Source organism: Coloeus monedula, assembly GCF_965178545.1.
Source record: "Coloeus monedula genome assembly, chromosome: Z".
Taxonomy (NCBI): domain Eukaryota; kingdom Metazoa; phylum Chordata; class Aves; order Passeriformes; family Corvidae; genus Coloeus; species Coloeus monedula.
Window position 1 is genome coordinate 80,969,146 of NC_138822.1, and position 19,986 is coordinate 80,989,131.

Below are 19,986 nucleotides of genomic sequence, written 5' to 3' on the forward strand. Positions count from 1 at the left end.
AGAACTCAAGATTGATAGGTTACCCTTGGTGTTTTGGGATTGCAGAGAGACTAATGGAAGGAACTGCCTGAGAAACTTTTTTGAACAGGCTCAATGAAGTCACAACCATGATTTACAATACAGTTCTTTAATCTACTAGTTCTATCCTGATTTCCTCTTTCCATGAACAGTAATTTCAAATTATCTTTTTTGCAGAATGCAGGAAGAGCAAAAATATAGAAGAATTTTTCTGCTGAATTTCACTGATGTGAAATAGACTGCCTTTCTCTTTTATTGATTATACCTAATCTATAAGGGTAAAATGATACTGGGCTTTTTTATATAACTAAGTCAATATAATATTATTATAAGACTTGTTTTACTTTACTCTCCTAAAATTATTCTTTTACTGGAATTTTGTTCCAACAGCACCATGAAAAATGATGGCTTTCTAGCTTGATCACACAGTTTTTGAAATAGTTGTAAGTCTAAAAGTGCTGTAAAAATGATGCATGAAAAAGTGCAAGAATGGGAAAATCTAATTGTCACATTAATTATCTATTGACAGAAGATATATGGTAGGTGATGTGATGGCTTTGGATGTTCTTGTCTTTATTACCTCTTGGGGAAAGACTTCAGATCATGAAATGGGTTTGGTGCTCTTCAGTGGACATTTGTCCTCATCACAAAACAACCCCATAATTCAGCAGGATGTAACAAAATTGGAGAGCTCAAATTGAGGAGGTTTAGAACATCAGGGAGTGATAAATCAGGCTAGAGGTGCAGGGCAATGCCTCTTGGGGTGACTTTCACAGCATCTGTAAGACAATGCCATCCCCATCACAAATCATTTTGCCAGGCAGACATCCTAACTCCACATGCTTGAAGGGGCAGATCAAGCTAGAAATAGTACTAAAAGGGAGGCTGATCTGGTCTAAGACACTATTCCATTCAACTGCCATTCAAAGTTATGAGAACTGTGATTTTCATATTGCATTAAAGTCACATTATGTGATTTTGCCATTTCTTTGCTAATTTTCTTGTATTTTTTTCAGAATCATAAGCAACGAGCAGTGTGTGACGCACACTTGCATAAATAAGAGTCCCTGAAGGGAATGTCTAAATATGGCTGACTGCTGTAAGTATACTTAATTGAATTATATTAGCATAATTGTCTACGTTAGACATCCCTCTTTTGATTGCTAGTACAAATTCAGGGCAACACTAGTGCATATAGTTAGCTATAGCAGCTGGCTATAAACATTTGTGATTTATATGAAATGCATGAACAGTTTTCAGTTTAGTTGTTAAGAGTCAATATCATTGTCTCCATGCCACCTTCTGAAGTGGCTGCAGTAGGTACCTCTGTTTACTTTTTATACAAGAAGAACCACTTGCAGGTGTTTTGCTTGTCACAAATATCACATCTGGGCCACCAAGAGAAGTGTTCAACTTGGGAGAAGAATTTGACTGAGTTGTGAAGTGTAAATTGGCACTATGAGACACTAAGTTCTGCTAAGCCCATCTTTTGCTTTCTGCATCTTATTTTCCTGTCTGTCATGATACAGAGAGGACTCAAGTATCTAAGTTTACAAATAAGAGACACCCAGAAACTATACCTATAATAGTGTGTGTATATTGCTTATGTATTTTCATGTATTGTGTGTGTAGCAGACAAAATAAAGATAATTAATTATTTTCATTCTACTTATGCATTCTTACACCTCAGTCTCAAAACAGACATTTTTTGGGTATGTAAAGAAATTATTTTCAGTCACTTGTAAAGACAACAGATTGCTAACACAGTTATGAACTGCCAGTCTGAGGGGACACAGGATTCTGTGCAAAGGTTCTAAGGCTGGTGTGCAAAAGCCATGTAAAAAAGCAAAACAAGTTCTGCAATATTCCACCTGGACTTGCAGCCTTCCCCAGATCACTTCCCATCTAGAGGCAACATGTGATCTTCCACATCTGTGAAGAAGGGTAATTAACTGCCATATATTATGAATTTGTGAGAGACACAAAGGATACTTTTGCAAATTATTATTATTTTATTTTATTTATTAGCTGGCTTTAATTATATTCCTGTAGGAACCTGAGTTATGGTCCAACTGCAACACAGTCTGACAGTGGAATAAGTTATAGCTGCCACCTTCATGGGACTGTAGGCAACACAGCAGAATAAAGTGATCTGTTTCCTTCTTCAAATCTTCCAGACATGATTAGGTGAGAGACTAATCAGAGACAGAAAAGTCTTCAGACACAGAGCTGCTGGTTTTTTAATTCTCTCAGCTAGGTCTGACAGCTAAATACAATCTTCTGTGATGGAATCAAAGTGATTAATTGGGTAAAGGAGCTGTACCCAGCCTCTTGTGCAGTTATGACTTATGTTATCCTCACTGACTCTAACCTCCATCAGGTCTTCTCAATTAACTGAGGTTAAGCATTATAGATTATTGAGGAATTGGGTCATGGTAAATCAGAATGACTTTCCCAATTTAAAAGTAAAGGATGGTGAGGTGTTTCAGAGACAAGGCTCAGTGTCTAGCACTTGCAGAAATATTCTCTGCTGTTGATATTGAGTGGAAAAATCTTTACAGATGGGGTTTATCCACCTGAATTTAGACATCAAAATGTTATCTGGGAGACTGGGCTGGTTTTTGTGGAGTGAAATACAGTCACTGGAAAGAGACAGCCAGTTCAGGGGGGATTCACCATATGCTAACCATCCATGCCATATGGGAAAAATCACCAGTCAGTGAACATCTCTCTCTGTATTAACCAAAGAGGGACTCTGAATGACTAAATGCCATCCTCAAGTTCTACATGATCAAAGCAGAGTGAGATAAATGCAGACTTTTCTGCCTGAGACATATTCAAATGCCTGCAATTGCTCACAGAAGATGTAGCAGAAGATCCTCAGAGGGTATGAGACCTCATTCTTCCTGGAGAGACTAACCTGGTACCAAATATCTTTGAAAATGAGCACGTCAGGGCTGGTTGTGAAGAAACACAGAACCTGGAGTTCTCAGGGGCTTGCTACACCTGAAAATATTATGATGCAACCTGTGTGTATACCACTAATTTGAACATGCCCCAGGAGGCACCCGAGAACATCTATACTGCCAAACTTTTTTTAGAAATTATGCTTATTTTGATTTCAGACCACGGAAGACCAGCACTTTTGTGACCTGTTGCTCAGCATGGCACAGAACCTGCCACAGTCCAGGAACCACTTCCAAGAGCAGCTTGTGTGTGTGGTAACCCTGTTGTGAAGGCTAAGAGAGTTTAGCAATATGGAAAGATGTTGCTCTATGCCAGATGACCTTAGTGCTAGTGAGTGGGCATATTTAATTAATTTAATCAATTTAAGGCTTAATATTAGACTTAGGCTTAATATTTGCCATCTTCTGCAATCTTTTTTTGTCTTACAAACTGACTTGAACCAAAGTACCCCTAAAAATGCAGAACCAAGTCCATGCTGATCTTATACATCCCTCAGCAGGGGGCGGTGAAATGACATAACCAACAGTAAATGATTTTCAATTGACTCAAAGCTCAGGCATCTGCCTGAAAAGAACAAAGACCATCCCTCAAGGCTTCTCAGGGTGGTAATTTCTATGCTCTCTTACACAGGGAATGACTGCTTCATTCCCCTCTATGCAGTGTGCAGGATTGGAACAGACACAGATGTTTCCCCTTGTTATTTATTGTCTCATAGCTGCCATCTGTTCAGTGCAGCCTCCCATTGTCCCTCCACCAATACTTAGCTCATAAACCCTTTGGACAAGTGCATGTTTTCTTCTCTAGGACGCCTGACCTAAAATCTCTGTGGCAAAACATATAAAATAATAATAGTAATTACAATGGTATAAATGCAGACTGTAGCTTTCAGAGGCAGGAAACAGAAAATTCACCTTGAATGTGTACATGTATTTTTATTCCTCTGAAATAATCTTTCTCAAATAGAAATATGGTATCTAACAACATAGAAAACAGCATTACTTTTGATGGGAGATTTTCGACAAGTCAAAAAATATCACCAGATTCCCTTGAAAGGAAGGGAGCGTGGAGAGCAAAGCGTCAGATTTTAATGAGCTGAAGTTATTCACAATACCATAACCTTTCCAACTTTTACAACTAGTCTACTCCCACCCAGATTATGCAAAATATAATTGGTTAAAACCCTGCAAAATAGCCACAGAAAAAAAGTGAAAAAAGGAACATTTACTAACAAAGATACATTTTTTTTTTGTTATATCCGTTATCTCTCCAGGACAGACACAAATGACACTGACTACTAGTATGGCTCCATGGAAATCACAATCTTTATTTTTGACAAAACTTATGCATATTCTATCTGTAAAATTTATAAATAGCAACAACAGTAAAAGAACTCCAAGGGGAAAAAAAAACTTTTAGGAGCATAGACTCTACTTCATGCCAGCTTTAAAAAGGGATATTTAAAACTCTTGTCCAACTGATTAATCAAGTGGTTCAGTTGGATGGTCAAGGATTGTGAGCAATGATGATTGAGGTGATGCAATTCTCTAGTAAGTCAAGGGCTGGATGCTACATCACAGATGCTATTACATGCTGGGACAGAGCTGCACTGCTCTAGGGAGGGCTCTGGGACTCATCGGACAGACAGAGCAGTTGTGAGCTCCTTGGTGGGACAAGGGAGTGTGGCTGAAGCACTGGCACAGGATGTCCAGACTTTTGGTGGATGCCCCATCCCTGGAAACATCCAGCCTGAACAGGGTTCTGGGCAACCTGATCGAGTTGGAGGTGTCCCTGTTCGCTGCAGAGGTTTGGACCAGGTGACCTTTAAAAGTTCCTTTCCAGCACAAACTCTTGCATGATTTAATGCACTGCATGTCTGTAGGACATGGTACCTCTGCCAGCCAGCCCTGGCAAGTACAGCTCAGAGGAGACAGACCAGTATCCCTGCAGCCTCTGCAGGGCTGGTGCATGACTTGTACTCTGCTTGCAAATCCTGCCTGCTAACTGGACAGGACACAATGGGGATAGGGCACTACAGGGTCAGAACTGTGAGTCCCCAGGGTTCCCTTTGGGCCTGGTTCACAGACACGCTCACACACAGACACGGGCGTGCAGGCCGAGCACACTCTAACCCTAAACCTACAGGTGAATGCAAAGCTGAAGGTCAGATCCCAAAGTCCTTAAACAGTCAAAATGTCCATTGAAATCAACGTCATTCATTCCTGGGATGGAGAAATGACCTGTGCATGCAGAGAGGTGGCAATTATTGTATCCATTGTCCTAGAGCTGGTGGAAACTAGTTCTGCCTTGGATGCTGGCGTAACTCATAGCATTTGAAGACCAGCCATGGAACACACGTTAAAAAACACAGTATTTTCTCCACTCAGAGTTGCAGAAAAGGTACGAGAGGGTATGCTAAATGACACTATAGAACAGAAGAGCCACAGGGAAACCATGGGGGCCTTCAAGGAGCAACTTCTGCATGAGAGCTGAAGGGAAGCAACTCCAGGACCTGGCCTGGAAGATGCTGTGTCAATGCTGCCTTTTTGAACTATTACAGGTTACTGTGGTGGGCTCCTGATGAGTGGCTCATGGAGAATTGCCATCAGGTTGTACTTTCCTTTTTTTTCTTCAGGGATCCCTTCAGTTTCCGCCACAGACTATCCTTCCTCTTCATTTTCTTCTCTATCATGGACAGTGAGGACTCCTTCCTTCGAATTTCCCTCACTAGTCCATGAAAGACATCATCAATGTAGAAGCGGAGTGCAGCTGAAGTCTCAAAAAAGGAACAGGAATATTCTCTGGCTAAGCTCATTCCTTCTTCAGTTGAAACCTACAAAGGCAATAAAATTCCATAAATATTGCCTAATACACAAAACATTAACCAACATGAGAACATTACAATACATATAGTCTGACTTCTTTGATCCTGTAAATCACTGACCAGGAAAATAATCTGACAGCATCCAACAGAGAAGATTCAAGAGTGAAAGGATCAGGCTGAATTCATGAGATATTTGAACAGAGCAGACTGGCAATATTCATTTGCTCGGGTATATTATGTCTCTAATTCTGATGCATCAATTTTTACATGTATTTCCTCTCTTTAGCACAGTAATCCTTTGGTTTGACAGTGCTGGTACATTTATTCTGTGGGCTGGAATGGATGACTAGAAAGACTTACATAGCATTAAGGCACTAGAAAATCTTTGTTGAGCATTAACCTAATCCTGGAGGCAACTTGAATCTTTAAGTACACCAGCTTTCATACCTTAATGTTTTTCAGTCACATTAATTTCTGAGCATGCCTTGGAGTGTTTTGGTCTTTGCAGGCCTGTAATCCTATCACTGAGCTCATACCTGAGCTGTATGAAGATCCAAAATCTATTTGTTTTTCAGCTCATCTTCCCTAAGTGGCTTTGTGTACTTACTGCTCTTGTAGAGCATGTGGGAAATGTGTCTGTATTTTGAGGATCTGTACAAGCCTAGAGGGAAGCGAGACAAGCTCTTTTCACCTGCCTGACTTCTGAAGCAGGGATCGTTTTTCTGAAATTTCCATATTGGCTATCTCTTGGCATTTGACCTGCCAGCCTGCTAAATGGAAGGGTGCTCAGCATGCTGATTAATGTGTGCTTCAAATAGAGCTTAAATGCATATCATGAGGGCTGTCACTGCCTGCCACTTAAGGTGCTTTTTACACTTTGGGAGCTCATCCAATAACATGCAGCAAGTCCACAGCAAAACACAGAGCAAACCCTATGAGCTTCTAAATGTTAACCCAGCTTCCCAGCCAATAGACTGTCCTTTCTTCTCAGTATTTGGACATAAATCTGAATAAATGAATTGTATGACTTACACGTATGGTGTATATTCAAATTCTCAGAGGTCAGAAATCTCAGGCTTTGTTTTTATTTGCATTTGAATATCATGATTTATTCAAGTCACTTTCCAAACTTCCTTAAAAAAGGCAAAACAGTGCTTTGAGGCAGCCTTGTGAAAGGCTACATAATAGGCTATGGAAAATCTCAATTGCTACTGTCTACCACAAAACTCATCTTGGTACTTTGTTGTTGTTGGTTGTTTTCCTTTTTCTTTCCTGATTTCTAGCTTCATGCACCCAAAGTGCCATTTATATTTATTAGGGAAATAAACCCCTACAATTCAAGATACAAACACACGCTTGCATACCTACCATAAAGAAAATGCCCTTTAGGACTAAATTATGACACCACCTCATTGCATTTATTCCACCTATCGGCAAGGCTGGATACTGCGAGAAACAGGATTTGGGATGAAACAGAAAATCAGTTAATTCCAGCCTGGAGATAAATCTGCACCGAGCGTGTACCTGCATAACACAGACCACAGAATTCTCACCATCACCTTTGCATCGAGTCACAAACACTGTAACATTTGCAAGGATCAGTCCTCTATGCTCCAGGTACAACCTTAATTTAATTAAGAATATTGTGAGGCTAAGCAGGGAGGTTGCATGCCAACCTGAATAATACTTACTGACACAATGAAAGATGGTTACCACTTTCCAACTGCTATAATTGCCAACCTTTTCCAAAAAGAGATGGGTAGCAATATGGTCCTTGTTTTTCTCTGGGCAGCTGTGTAAGCAAAATGCATGATTCAATATGTCTATTGGGCACTATTGAGAAATTGATTGTCTGGATAGAAGACTATTTTGGTTTATTTTGGACTTTATAATGATCTTTTTTTTCCTTGCTATTCTTTCTTTGAGCTGAAGGAGGAATTTTTTTTATTTTATTTTGTTAAAGATGCTACAGTTCTGAGTAAATGATTGCACAGAGCTGCAGTTTCAATGAAGATTTCATACTTTCATTACCTAAAAGGAAGAAAAAAATCCACATGAACTGAAACATGCCTATGTTAAAGAATGGTAAGGCTGTAAATATAATGAGGCTGTCAGTACAATAATATCAAATATAAAAAGTATTATTCTCTGTGAATTTCTAGTCTTTACCCCACTTTGCTCCTCCTTTGTTACACTATTTCTTTCTTTTTTTTTTTTTCTAGGACTAAAACTATGTTTTCTCCACCCTGCAAGGAAGACATGCTATGCTCTGTAATGAAACAAGACTGCTAAGAGCTGTGAGAAATGAAGAATACTCAGGATAATTAAATAATGTAAAAAACTTCCTCCCAATATCTTTGTGGCTGGAGGTTAGCAACTTGGCCAAATTTGGCTGGGTTTCTATAAAACTAAAGTTTGGTTTTGGACCCCAGTTTCCTGCCAAATTACCGACACATCATTGAAGTTATTAATGGTGATAGTTCATTTCAAATCATGGTATTTTTCTTAAGTCTTGCCCTAAGGAACTGATTAACTGTCTTGGTGAAATTTTATGAGCTAATTCAGCATGAGGACACCTGGCAAAAACAATTTCAGGACAATTAGCTGATGTTTTTCAGCTTCAAGGCTGAAAACATATAATGTTGTAATAATTATCATTACTGCTTCTAGCACCGATGAATATAGATATAGTAATTTAACTAATCTGTTTGCTGGAGAATCTATAAATATAAAGAGGTGTCTAGAGGAAAAAAATACAAATTTTTCTTTTGGTTCATCATTAGGTCAAGAGGCTAGACACCTATGGAATGAGAAACAAGGGATAAACCTTGATGAGGTGACTGAGGCCTGCATAATTCCAGGGATTTACCCTGTTCCCACCTTATTGCCAGAAGATAATTTCTATGTCATAGAAATACATTCCAGATCTGGACAACCCAGGGTCTTGTTGACAAATTGAAGCTTCGATGGGTCTGTATCAGTGGCAGATATGATCTGTCAGTGTGGCACGGACAGACAGGTCAGGGAGAGAGGTCATTCTATTGAATATATGTCTGGGAAGCAGAGCTTTATATCTCATTCTTAGAGTAACCCTCCTTGACTGAATCTGGCATTGTTTCCAAGAGTATAATTCTGGTCATATTGATTCCAACTTAGCTCATTTTTGTGCTGGTAAACCTTAAGAAGGGAATGAAGGTGGAAGATGGGTGTAGTGAACATAATGAAAAATGAAAATTTAAGAGCTGAGAGAATTTTCCTGAGTTTGATTCAAACTTTTAAAAACTGTGGTTGTCTGGGTGGGGTTTTGATCAGGACTTACAGAAGAAGGACTTGAAATTTGCCCTACAAACAATGAGCAAAATCCCCCAAATCCATAAAATGAGAATGAAACCTCATAGACATGATGTGTCACTCCCTGGAAAAGAGTCTTTCTTGTAAAATGCATGATTCTGAGTGCCCATTTCTGAGAGCATGTGTGAGTTGTGAGGGAAGATATACCTGTGACAAGATATAACTGAATCTTTTCTGGTAAAGATGTATGTGTTCCGACAGCATGTGGGCTGTGAACAGCACATGGGACTGTAGGTTGTGTTTGGAATTTCCCATCTCTGCATAGCTGAGGGCAGCTAGAACACAGCACTGCTTCATCCTGAGGGGAAGCATTCGCTGGCTACAAACCTCATTATAAAGCATTAGGATTCTGTTTGTGGCTTTTTCAAACTTCCCCTGGAAAATTACAAGGGAGATTAAATGCAACACTGACAGCCCATGAAAGCTGTGATGGATGAGCTGCCTTCTTTAAGACAGCCAGTTCCCTACTAAGGTCAGCTCCTGCACAATACCACCTGGGCTGGGTGGTGGTTGGGGAGACCCTAGCAATCACTGACCCCCATGGGCAGAAGATAAAAATACCTGAATACCTGTTTCTGAGGTGAAAAGTGCAGAGAAATGAAACAGATCAATAGTCTGCCTCTGCCCTTGTACTGTCATTAGCTGGAAAATCTCCATCAGGATCAAATTATTTTGTGTTCAGCTTTGTTACCTCCATTGGTCATGGCAGCAACAGAAGGACCCCAAAGCAGATTTCACTGGTGACGATCATACTATCAGAGTTAACAGCTTCATCTTGGGTGAGATAGTGGTGGTCTTCAGGCAGGGAAGCAGTGCATTTCTGCTTGTGCATCTCATCCCTGCAACAGCATGGTCTACTCCAGATGGCTTTTGCAGTTTTCCCCTCATAACTGGGACCTCCAGATTGCCATGGAGAGACCTGGAGGCTGTAGGTGAAGTGCTGAGTGTTGCAAGGACTCTCCTAAATTTCTCTTACAGACTTCTACCCTGGTAGTCATCATATAACTTAGTTATATAATTCTGGATAATTATATTGTTCTATGAGTATTTTTTTTCTTTTTTCTGGAGGGACATGTTCTAGATCAGAGACAGAAGGGTATACATGTTGCTCAACAGAGTGCTCATCTAAATCCCACTGAGAAAAACAGGAGAAATTTCTGTTGGTTTTGATCATGATCTGCATTTTTGACAAGCAATAACATATGAGAGTTGTAAGGAAAAGATACTGAAGAGGAAGGGAAGCAGCATATTGAGCAGCCTTGTTTGCACCACAGTAAATTAAAAAAGGAATAGGAAAAACCATGAATAGGAATAGGAAAATGTCTGAATAACGTCCTGTAAAGATCCATATCCTTCCCTCCATGTCTAGTGGATTTTTTTTCTGTTTCTCAGCAAGTCCTGTTCCAGAAAAGAAGAACCAGCTGCCAAGTTGTTTATTAGCACCTGGATATCAATCAGTTTAGAGACAGGCAGGCAATCAGGAAGAGTCCATGCACATGTTTGGGTCCCTCCTCATCACAGCCCTTTCCATCAGCACATCAGGACAAACATCATAAGCTTTTGGTACAGGCATAAACGCATAACATATTAGAGGAAAGAGCTGTGGACATCAAAATTATTCACAGTTTTCTCAGTCTCGAATAAGTAACTTTGACAAAAGAAAAAGAGAAAAGTAATCTCATGGGTCTAGAAAGAAAATGCCATCCCGGACAACAAAACGGAAAAGAATGGGTGTTGACTGACATGAGCAGTGATTTTTTTTTTGATCCCACCACTGACCACCAATTTTATGCTTAAGACACTCCCACAGAGCAACTGTGAGTTTTCTCATTGTTCATATAAGCAAGGAATCATTTAAGTTGGAAAAGACCTCTAAGTTTACCAAGTCCTCCTGTTAATGCTACACTGCCAAACCAGCCACTAAACCATGTTCTGAAGTGCCACATCTACATGTCTTTTGAACATTTACAGGAACAGTGACTCCACCAGTGTCCTGGGCAGCCTGATCCTGTGCCTGACCACCCTTTCAGTGAAGACATTTTTAGTACTATCCAATTCAAACCTTTTCTTGTGCAACTTGAGGCCTTTTTCTCCCATTCTACTGCTGGTTCCCTGGAATAGGGAAAAGCTCTTCATTTCGGTGGATAGGACCGTGCCCAGCAAAGGCTGAGCTGATTTCTCCTATATTGCCACCTGCCTTTCTTACAGCCAAAGGCATTTGCTGTATATATTTAAATCCTGTTTTCAGAAACATGCAGCCCAAACCACTAACCCAAGAGCAGATACATTATACCTACGTCAGTTTTGACAGTTATTAATTTTTTTCCTTGGACAAGTGTTGTATCAAGAGGCATGCTGGCAGAGACTTCCTGCAGGCTGGTATAAGGATCTTTCCAAGTGTGAAATGCTGTTTTTCAGGTCAAAGCTCAAACACTTGGTTATTAGAGCAGTGGCTTGAGTTGAAAACATGAGCAGAAACATAAAAAACAGGAAAAATAAATCTTTCTGTCTTCTTGAGACAAGCAGCATTGTTGTTATTTGTTCACATAATACATGTCATGGAATATCTTTTAAAAGAAAATAAAAAAGTGTTCCAAGGCCTTTTACCCTTCTTCTCTCTCTTCAGATCTTTACACTTATAAACTGCCTATCATATTCTTGCCACTGAGCAATGACGTTTCTGAAAGAAGCGGAAAAACCAAGATCAATTCAAAATCAATTTATTCTGAAAAAAATGTGGAAGACTAGGGTTTGTGAGGAACCAGCATGACATTTTGTGGCCAGACATTCAATATGGCTATGTTTCAGGTCTAAACAAGTGCACAGCAAATGCAAAAGTTAAACAGAAATCCTTGTCATTAAAACCTCCTGTTTCTACCTCCCTCAACATCAAACATTCTGCTTTCTTGCAGAATTTTAACTTAAGTGAGTTACTGCTTTAAAGTATAATGTTGAAACTTTTTCTTCTGAAAACATAAACATTTCAACCTTCATGTATGGTCCCATTCCCCAATGTAAACACTGCAGGTATCCATTTGACTTGGCCAGGATTCCACTGGAATTCACAACTAGTTTCCACTGTCACAAGCCAGCATTTTTCATTCGACCTAACAAGTGCACCTTACTTTTTTCCCTCAGTTCCTGGCTAAGCAACCCTCTTTTCAGCAGGCTGAACAGGTAATGAGTAGCATGGTGCAAAAATGTGAAAGGAGGTTTTCATGTCAATGCATTACTCTTAAAACCATTTGGAAGTCTTCAGAAGAAATCAGCTGGACAAACCTCTCTTCAGCTTCATGGCAAGCAATTCTGCAGGCTCAGCTTTGCTGTCTTTCTGGACTACGAGACCACAGGATTAATTATTATCATGAAGGTGTTGCAATTAGTTCTGCACCTCCTTCTCCCTCCCTAGAGTGACCTGTCTTATAAGAATTTTCTATTCTTTCCTTTCGACCTTGTCACTCTGTGATACTTTTTTGCTAGTTTCACACTAAAGCATTTTTGGTGACCAGAATGGAGTCTAACTTGAATGGGCATGGGTGTAGGCAGGATTAGCAGACTGGGCCAAGAAGAAGATAAAGTTTTGCTGTGTGAACTTGCGCCCTGAAGAGCCTGGATGTCATGGAAATATAGCACACAGCCCAGCAATGCATATCTCATCTTCAGCTGCTCTAACTTCTGGAGAAATTCACATTACAGAGGCTGAGATATCCCTTCCCTTCCCCTCACAACTTGGACTTTGATTTAGGAAGAAAGAAAGGAATGGACAGGAAGAAAAATGCAGTTTTAGCAATGCAAAAAATAATAGCATTGTCCAGCACTTCTGTAATGAGCTTTGGGTCTTATTTTTAGCAGATGGAGGGTGGAGAATGTGGGATTGTAAAATTAATTTGGTCATTTTTTAAAGGAAAGCCATTTAATGGTCTTGACAAAAAATAAATTTTTAGGCAAAACCAGAGAGATTGATCTGTCCCCAGTTATGTAATTCTTACCTGGTTAGTCACTAATGTGTGACCTGGAACACAGCTTAGTCTGTTCTGAGCAAGGCAGAAACATGCTCTTATTTGATCCAAGGGAACTGCAAATTGTTGGGGGTTTTGAAAGAAATCTGATGAATCATCACTGAACACTTGCTCTTATGTAATTCACTATTGACCTCTCTTAGATTAGACTGACACTTTCTGACTGCTATAGCAATTACTACACTCTTACAAAAAGCTCTAAGCTAACACTAGCTATTTTGATAAATACATCTCTCACTCATTTTCATATGCAAAAAGATTCTCGATTCAATTTACACTTGAATAATTTCTGCAGATTTTTAACATCTTTTGTGATGAAGATTACTAATATCTGTCTAGCCTTTCTCTTCTTTTTGGAATTTTATTATTTTCCACCTCTTGGATCTAGAATATTCTTGTGACATAGGAGCTATTCCCCCACGTTATTTCATTCCTGCTTTCGGTAAATGTTTGCAGTGCAGATAAACATACTCCATGCAGTTGCTTAGATGCAAAGCCAGCAAAGCACATTTCGGTCTATTGTTTCCAGTTTGTGACAATGTTATTTCATTATTTCACAGGTATAATGCTAAATAACTGAATCAACATATCATTTCATGTAAGAATCACTCTGGTATCAGGGTGCTGTCTGCAGGTTAGACTTTGAAGTTGTTCTTCTCTACTACAGACTGTACTCTTTTGACTTTATCTTGTCAAAAGCATGACTGATGAGTGAGCTAAAGCATCTTTACATCAGGAAATGTTTCTAAAGAGATGGCCTCAGGATGTGACTGAATTGGATACTCAAAGCCACATGATCCTGCATCACTCAGCAATAGCTCTGGGTCTAATTTGAAGAGAATGTGGAAGTGTTAAATCCTTAGCATCAGTCTTCAAGATGAATAAGTTCAGGTCAATTGCTCAAAGCATTTTTCAGAGATCTGACAATTTTCCAAATTGTCCATCATCTTTAAAGGTTCTTTGATTGCAACGCTCAGCTGAAGACATAGATGGCCATAAGAAGGTTGCAAAAAGCAGACATTTTTACATCAGTTTCACAAGGACATCTGCTGTTTCTTGTAAGGGAAAAAAGAAATCTAGGAATTGCAATGTTATTTTCACAAGAAAAGAAAATCTTTTCAATTTTTGTTTTTAAAGCAACAGCAAATAAATCAATTATCATCTGCTAAGAGCAGATGGTTATTTAAAAAAATTACATGTAAAAGGAGCTTCAAATGTACATTTTAGACTTTATTTTAAGCAAATAGAAAATTAGTGGCATTCATTCCTTATTTTAACTCTGATTTCTATTGTTTTGTGAGCATAAGTTGACTATCAGTCCAGTAGAGACAGCCTCCATATCTTTCGTCTATCTGTATATTCATGTAAGGTATTTTCATTTATGTGTTAGGCATTACATTCCCACTTGAATTCAGTTCTTCATAAGGACACAGTCACTAAGCACACTGGGGACTGAGTAAATAAACTTAATTCCTGGTAGCCTTTGCAAATCTCCCCGATATTACATTATTTTGCCTCTAACAGCAATATTATGTCCTGAAAACACTCAATTGACATGAAAAGATAATAAAGAAGGAGTCATCAAGAAGGGAAGATCAGGACTCCGCTTTCAGTGTTCTGTTTTCCTCAGTTGTCTGCTGAAGATTGGGAAATACAGCTCAAGAAATTTGAAGGCAACCAGAAAGAGATCTAGAGACCTACATTCAAAACAAGGAAGAGGCAGAAACAGGTGTATATTTATTTTTGCATGTTTATACATATGGCTGCAAACAAGAACTGTAAATTAAGAAAAAAAACACCCCACAACAAAACAAAAATATTATTGATTCACAGAAGTAGAATAATCTTTTGAGCCAAAGCAGCAAAATCTTGTCTTAATATAAATGTCTCATTTTTAGACAGATGGACAGAATACTGGAATTAAGTTCTGAAAATCCCCTTTTGCCTAAGCTTAATATGAGTTTCCAACACTGGAATAAAAGGGTCAAAACAAATATGCAGTAAAGAGTGTTGCTTGTCCTAACAGCACACATTGCTTCACACCACTTCTGAGTGCAGCACACATATATTCTGTACAGTTTTCACATCTAAACATACTCCCAGATCCAAACTGTAGGCAGACAGGGAACACCATCTTAATTTTCTGGCAGCGAAAAGAAAATTGCAAGAAATCTCTCCTTCCTCCTTTCATCTCCATGCAGTTGTGGTCTGCTGGGATTCAGGGATTCTGTCCAGGCTGCTGAAGTGAGTGTTCAACAGAAGGGAGGCAGAGGAAGAATTTATAATGGATTTATAAAGATTTGGACTGCAATAGATCTTTTTTCTTTTTTTAGAAATCATTTACTGAAACAAGCACGTGTTGAAATATATGAGATATCAAAGTGTCTTATGCATAGTCTACAGAACAATGTTTCACCCTTCCATCTTTTACTTGAGTTGCTTTTTAAAGAAAAAAGTTCGTCAATGCAATGAAAGAAGGATTTACTTGAGTTGCTTTTAAAACAAAAAGTTACAGGATGCAATGAGAGGGGGATGATATGTCAGAAAATGGGAGTGGTGAATCACTGTGGTTGTTTTTCCTGGAACATGTAATTAATTTTGAGGGTTTAGTAATTTTGAAGTTTATTAGGAAGGTTTGTCAAACAATCTCATTACAGGAAATATTGCAGAGTATCTTTATTAAACTAATAGCATTGATCTTCCCCATGTCAATATTAATTCAGGGAAAACTTTACACTTTTGCAGAATATGAATTGATTGAAAAAATTATGGGAGCTTTATGGAGCCTTTCTTTTTCAGCTCCTTTCTAGTGTGCTGAAAGGAGAGCTTCATGGATGAGCAGAGTGGTTTTCTGTGGTCAGAGGAACATTTAAAGCCAGAGACCCAGGACACAGGGACGTCAAACTAGGAACGACAGCTGAATAAGGAGTATTAAGTTCCCATCATGTGATGTGACTTGCCACATGGACAATGAATAACAAAATCTTAAGTATGGAGAACTGCATATGAAGGGCATAACAACGAAAAATGAATGTGCAGAGGGAGAAAAATTAAAAATCTTAAATGGCCGGTGGGTAGGAAGAGCTGTAAGAACATATTCAGCTAATTAGACATATCAAGCTTTCTTATTGCCTGCTAACCTCACTCAAATTACCTTGCTTCTGCTGCAGGTTAAGATCGTGGTAACTTGTTCATGTATCTGTGGTTAACTTGTCCTGTTGGCAAGCTCCTTGTTCAGGGGGCACTTTCTTTGGATAACCCTTTTGTGGTTCCTGCCCATGGGCTTTGATTTGTAATAGGACCGAGCACCCTAAAGTAACCAAAGTAGCAGCTAACAGCTGGCAGAATCTTAACTCTGGGCAATAGAGCACCAAACTTTCTTGCTTACATCCCCAAGAAGTGTTGGACCACTTACTAACAGAAACTTAGTGGTGGTGCTTGAGGGTCAATGACAAGAGTTTTTTCCTAGAATTTTAGTGGTTTTTTTCTGAAGCCAAAACAAGAATTCCTCTTCTTATTTATTGCCTCAGAGAAAGGATATAATAAACAGAGAAGAGAGAAGCAGAAGAGTAAAGGTGGAAGGATGGTGGAGGGGAGGAAGACAGAGTACATCTTCATTATGCTAGCTTCAGGGTAGAATGAGAAAATAGAGTCTTAACAAACAAAATGGAAGAAATTCCTTGCTAGAAGCATCTGTTTAACCTCTTTTACCCATGATGTATCCTTCCAGTTATGCAGATACTCTTGATGTATAAAAGCTATTATTTTAACACACCCTGTGAGCCCAAATTATTATTGTTACTGATAAACTCATATTCTTATCCAGAGTAATAGAATTTTCAGCCAACCAGTGATAAAGCTGTAGTTTAGTTTACCCAGCAGCATGTGTGTATATGCGTCTACACACAAAAACACACATAGACCACAAATGCTGCTGGGATCATGTCAAACCTCTCCATTATTTCTGGCAGAAAATGTTGGCCTTGCAGAAAACCTTGGATGTGGATGCTGACAATCACTGTTCTATAGAGTCCCTTCAGTCCTGGGAGGAATTCAGCATCAGCTCCTCTGCAGATTGGAAGTGGTTTCTGACATTTATTTATTTCCCATGCTGCATGCAGCTGATTCATTCCAAACCTTCAGTCTGGCCAGACTCTGGAAATGGCAGTGAAGAGGTGAAAACACAGAATGTGTAGATGCCGCAAGCCAGGATACCCTTTCCTCAAGGGTTTTGAGAAATTTTTTAAAGGAAAAAATTGTGGGCTGTAATCAGCCAAGTGAACCACTGCTTCTACATCTTCCATAGAGAAAAGAGTAAAAATGACAAAAGAGGTCGAAAACAAAAGTCAGGAAACAGATAACAAAGAAGATATGATAAATGCATAAATAATACTATGAAAAGAATACATTAAGTTGTATGTTCAAATAATACACTAAAACATGAATAGTATTAAGGGGGGGGGGGAGAAAGATATGGTTTCTCAGGGGTAACCTGATCTGGCTGATTAAATATTATCAGTATTTAATCCCTGATAATCATGATGGCTGTTTCACAAATCTGGAACCTGTGCAGGTTGACGTCCATGCCTGAATGAGCAACACTACAGCTCAGACTATGGAGTGGAAATCTCAGAATCATCATAGAAGTCTGTGTTGGAAGGGACTGAAAAGTTCTTATCTTCTTCCAATCCCCTGGGCAGGAAGGGCAAGACACCTTCCACTAGATCAGGTTGCTCCAAGCCTGTCACCCTTTTCTTGATGCAGTCCAGGACATGGTCGGGACTTTCTGGGCTGCCAGTGCACATGGCTGGGTCATGTGGAGCTTCTCATCAACCAACACCCCCAAGTCCTTCTCCCCAGGTCTGCTCTCAAACCATTCTCTGTTTGCCTGTATTTTTGTATTCTGATTACCCCTGGCACTTGGCCTTGTTGAACTTCATGAGGTTCACATGGTCCCACCTCTCCAGCCCGTCCCTCTGGATGACATCCCTTCCCTTCAGCGTGTGACCTCACCGCACAGCTTGGTGTCATCAGCAAACTTGTGACATCCAGGTATGACAATGACAAAGACAGGCAACAACACTTTTTTTTTTTTCCCCCAGGAATCTTGCTTACTTTTCTCTAATGACTGTTTTTCTTTAATTTTCTTAAACACATATATAAGACTAGATTTAGGGGAACAAAATTGCTGGTGTTAAAAGCAACAGCTGGTGAAAAACACTAAGTGCTTGAAGCCTTAACAGTTACTGTCACTAGCAATTCAGGACATGTTATCACCGCATTATTTTTTTACCTGTCGAAATAAAATGAGTGTTATTAAATGGTTTGGAAAATGACAACTGCCTGTGGTAAAGTTTTGTTTTATGTGGTGAAAGGAATATTAATAAGAGGATAGGTATAATATCTTTGAGAAAAAGATGTGGAAAAGTAAATGTAGATCCCGTTTTAGAAAGAAGAGGCAGTTTCTATGGTTGACACAAATTTTTCAAGGTGGAATTAAATATTTTCCACTGAAAGATGTATGGAAGTCAAAGAATCATAGAGCAGTTTCATATAGAAGAGAACTCTGAAGGTTACCTAGTGCAAACTCCTGCTCATAGTGGGTCCACCTGGGACAGCTCACTCATATAGCAGTCAGTCAAGCACTGAACTTCCTTCTTCTAAGGAAGGAAAACGCGCACCCTTTCTGGGGGCTTTCACTGCTTGAACACTCTTATTATGAAAAAAAGCCAAAACAAAACCCTCAAAACAACCCTCATAATTACTGACATTTTCTTGTTCTGCAAAATTTTTTAAAAATTTTTTCTCATAATTTCATTTTCCATCACCAATGGTTTTGTCTTCATTCTAAGATGAATGAGATTCCATTCAATCCATCAGGCTGAACAAATCCACAAGCTCAGGTGACTCAGCCTTTTCTGTTCCTCTTTTGTGCTCTACCCCAAGATCATGTTGGGGATTTCTGCTGAACTCACTCCAGTGCATCAAGTTATTTCTTGTACTGTAAAGCCCTAAACAGGCACAGTACTTCAGATATCCTTTTTTGGCTACAATAACACTTTGTGAGACTGATTTGAAAGCCTTCTTAGAGTGAAGGGAAACATAATCCACTTCTTTCATGCACAGAGTCACTCATCTTGTCATGAAGACATTCACAGGACTCAGGTTCTCAGGTATGATTTGCCCTTTATAAATCCATGTTAAATGTTCCCAGGCACTTTCTTATCCTTCGTGTGCCTGGACGTGGCATTTTGGAAGAGTTTGCTTCATAAACACATTATCCATTTATTCTGAAGGCAACAGATACTTAAAACATTTACCAGAATAATTGATTTAGCTTTAAACTGCTTAACTCAGGTAAACTGAGTGCACACTCACTAGCTGAGACCCTTCACTTCAACCTCACTGAAGCTTCTTCCAGGGCTGCTCAAAGAATGTACATGAAAATGTAACTGATCAGTCAAGATGACCATAGCAAGCACTTACATACTCCTGTCCCATGTAAATAAATACAAGTGAAATTTTACACAAGTTAAAGATTTTGGGTCATATGATGAGTTTTCGCACCTGCTGGAGGTCTGCTTTGCCTCTGTTTTGTTTTGGGGTTTTTTTTTGTTGTTGTTGTTGTTTTTCTAACCAATTTTCACGGTTTAAAAACTTGATTAGGCACTTCAAACCCCTTTTCTTAATAATCTTTTATCAAAAAGAATGTAAATCCAAAGTAGACCACATACAATCAAGGAGGCCAGGCTTTGATAACATGAGAATGAAGGCCTCACAACCTGAAACATAGAAAAAAAAGAGTAGAAG

At 39.1% G+C, this 19,986-nt stretch overlaps 1 protein-coding gene across 1 annotated transcript in view; it reads right to left on the reverse strand.

Annotated features, from left to right (window-relative positions):
- Positions 1-5,587: 5,587 nt before the first annotated feature.
- RIT2 (Ras like without CAAX 2) overlaps positions 5,588-19,986 on the reverse strand; it is a gene marked incomplete at both ends in the record, with an annotated part of 182,193 nt that continues 167,794 nt past the window's right edge. The window contains one exon of the mRNA XM_082302111.1: positions 5,588-5,815. Within this exon, the coding sequence (XP_082158237.1) occupies positions 5,588-5,815 (228 nt within the window). The remainder of the gene's footprint in view (positions 5,816-19,986) is intronic.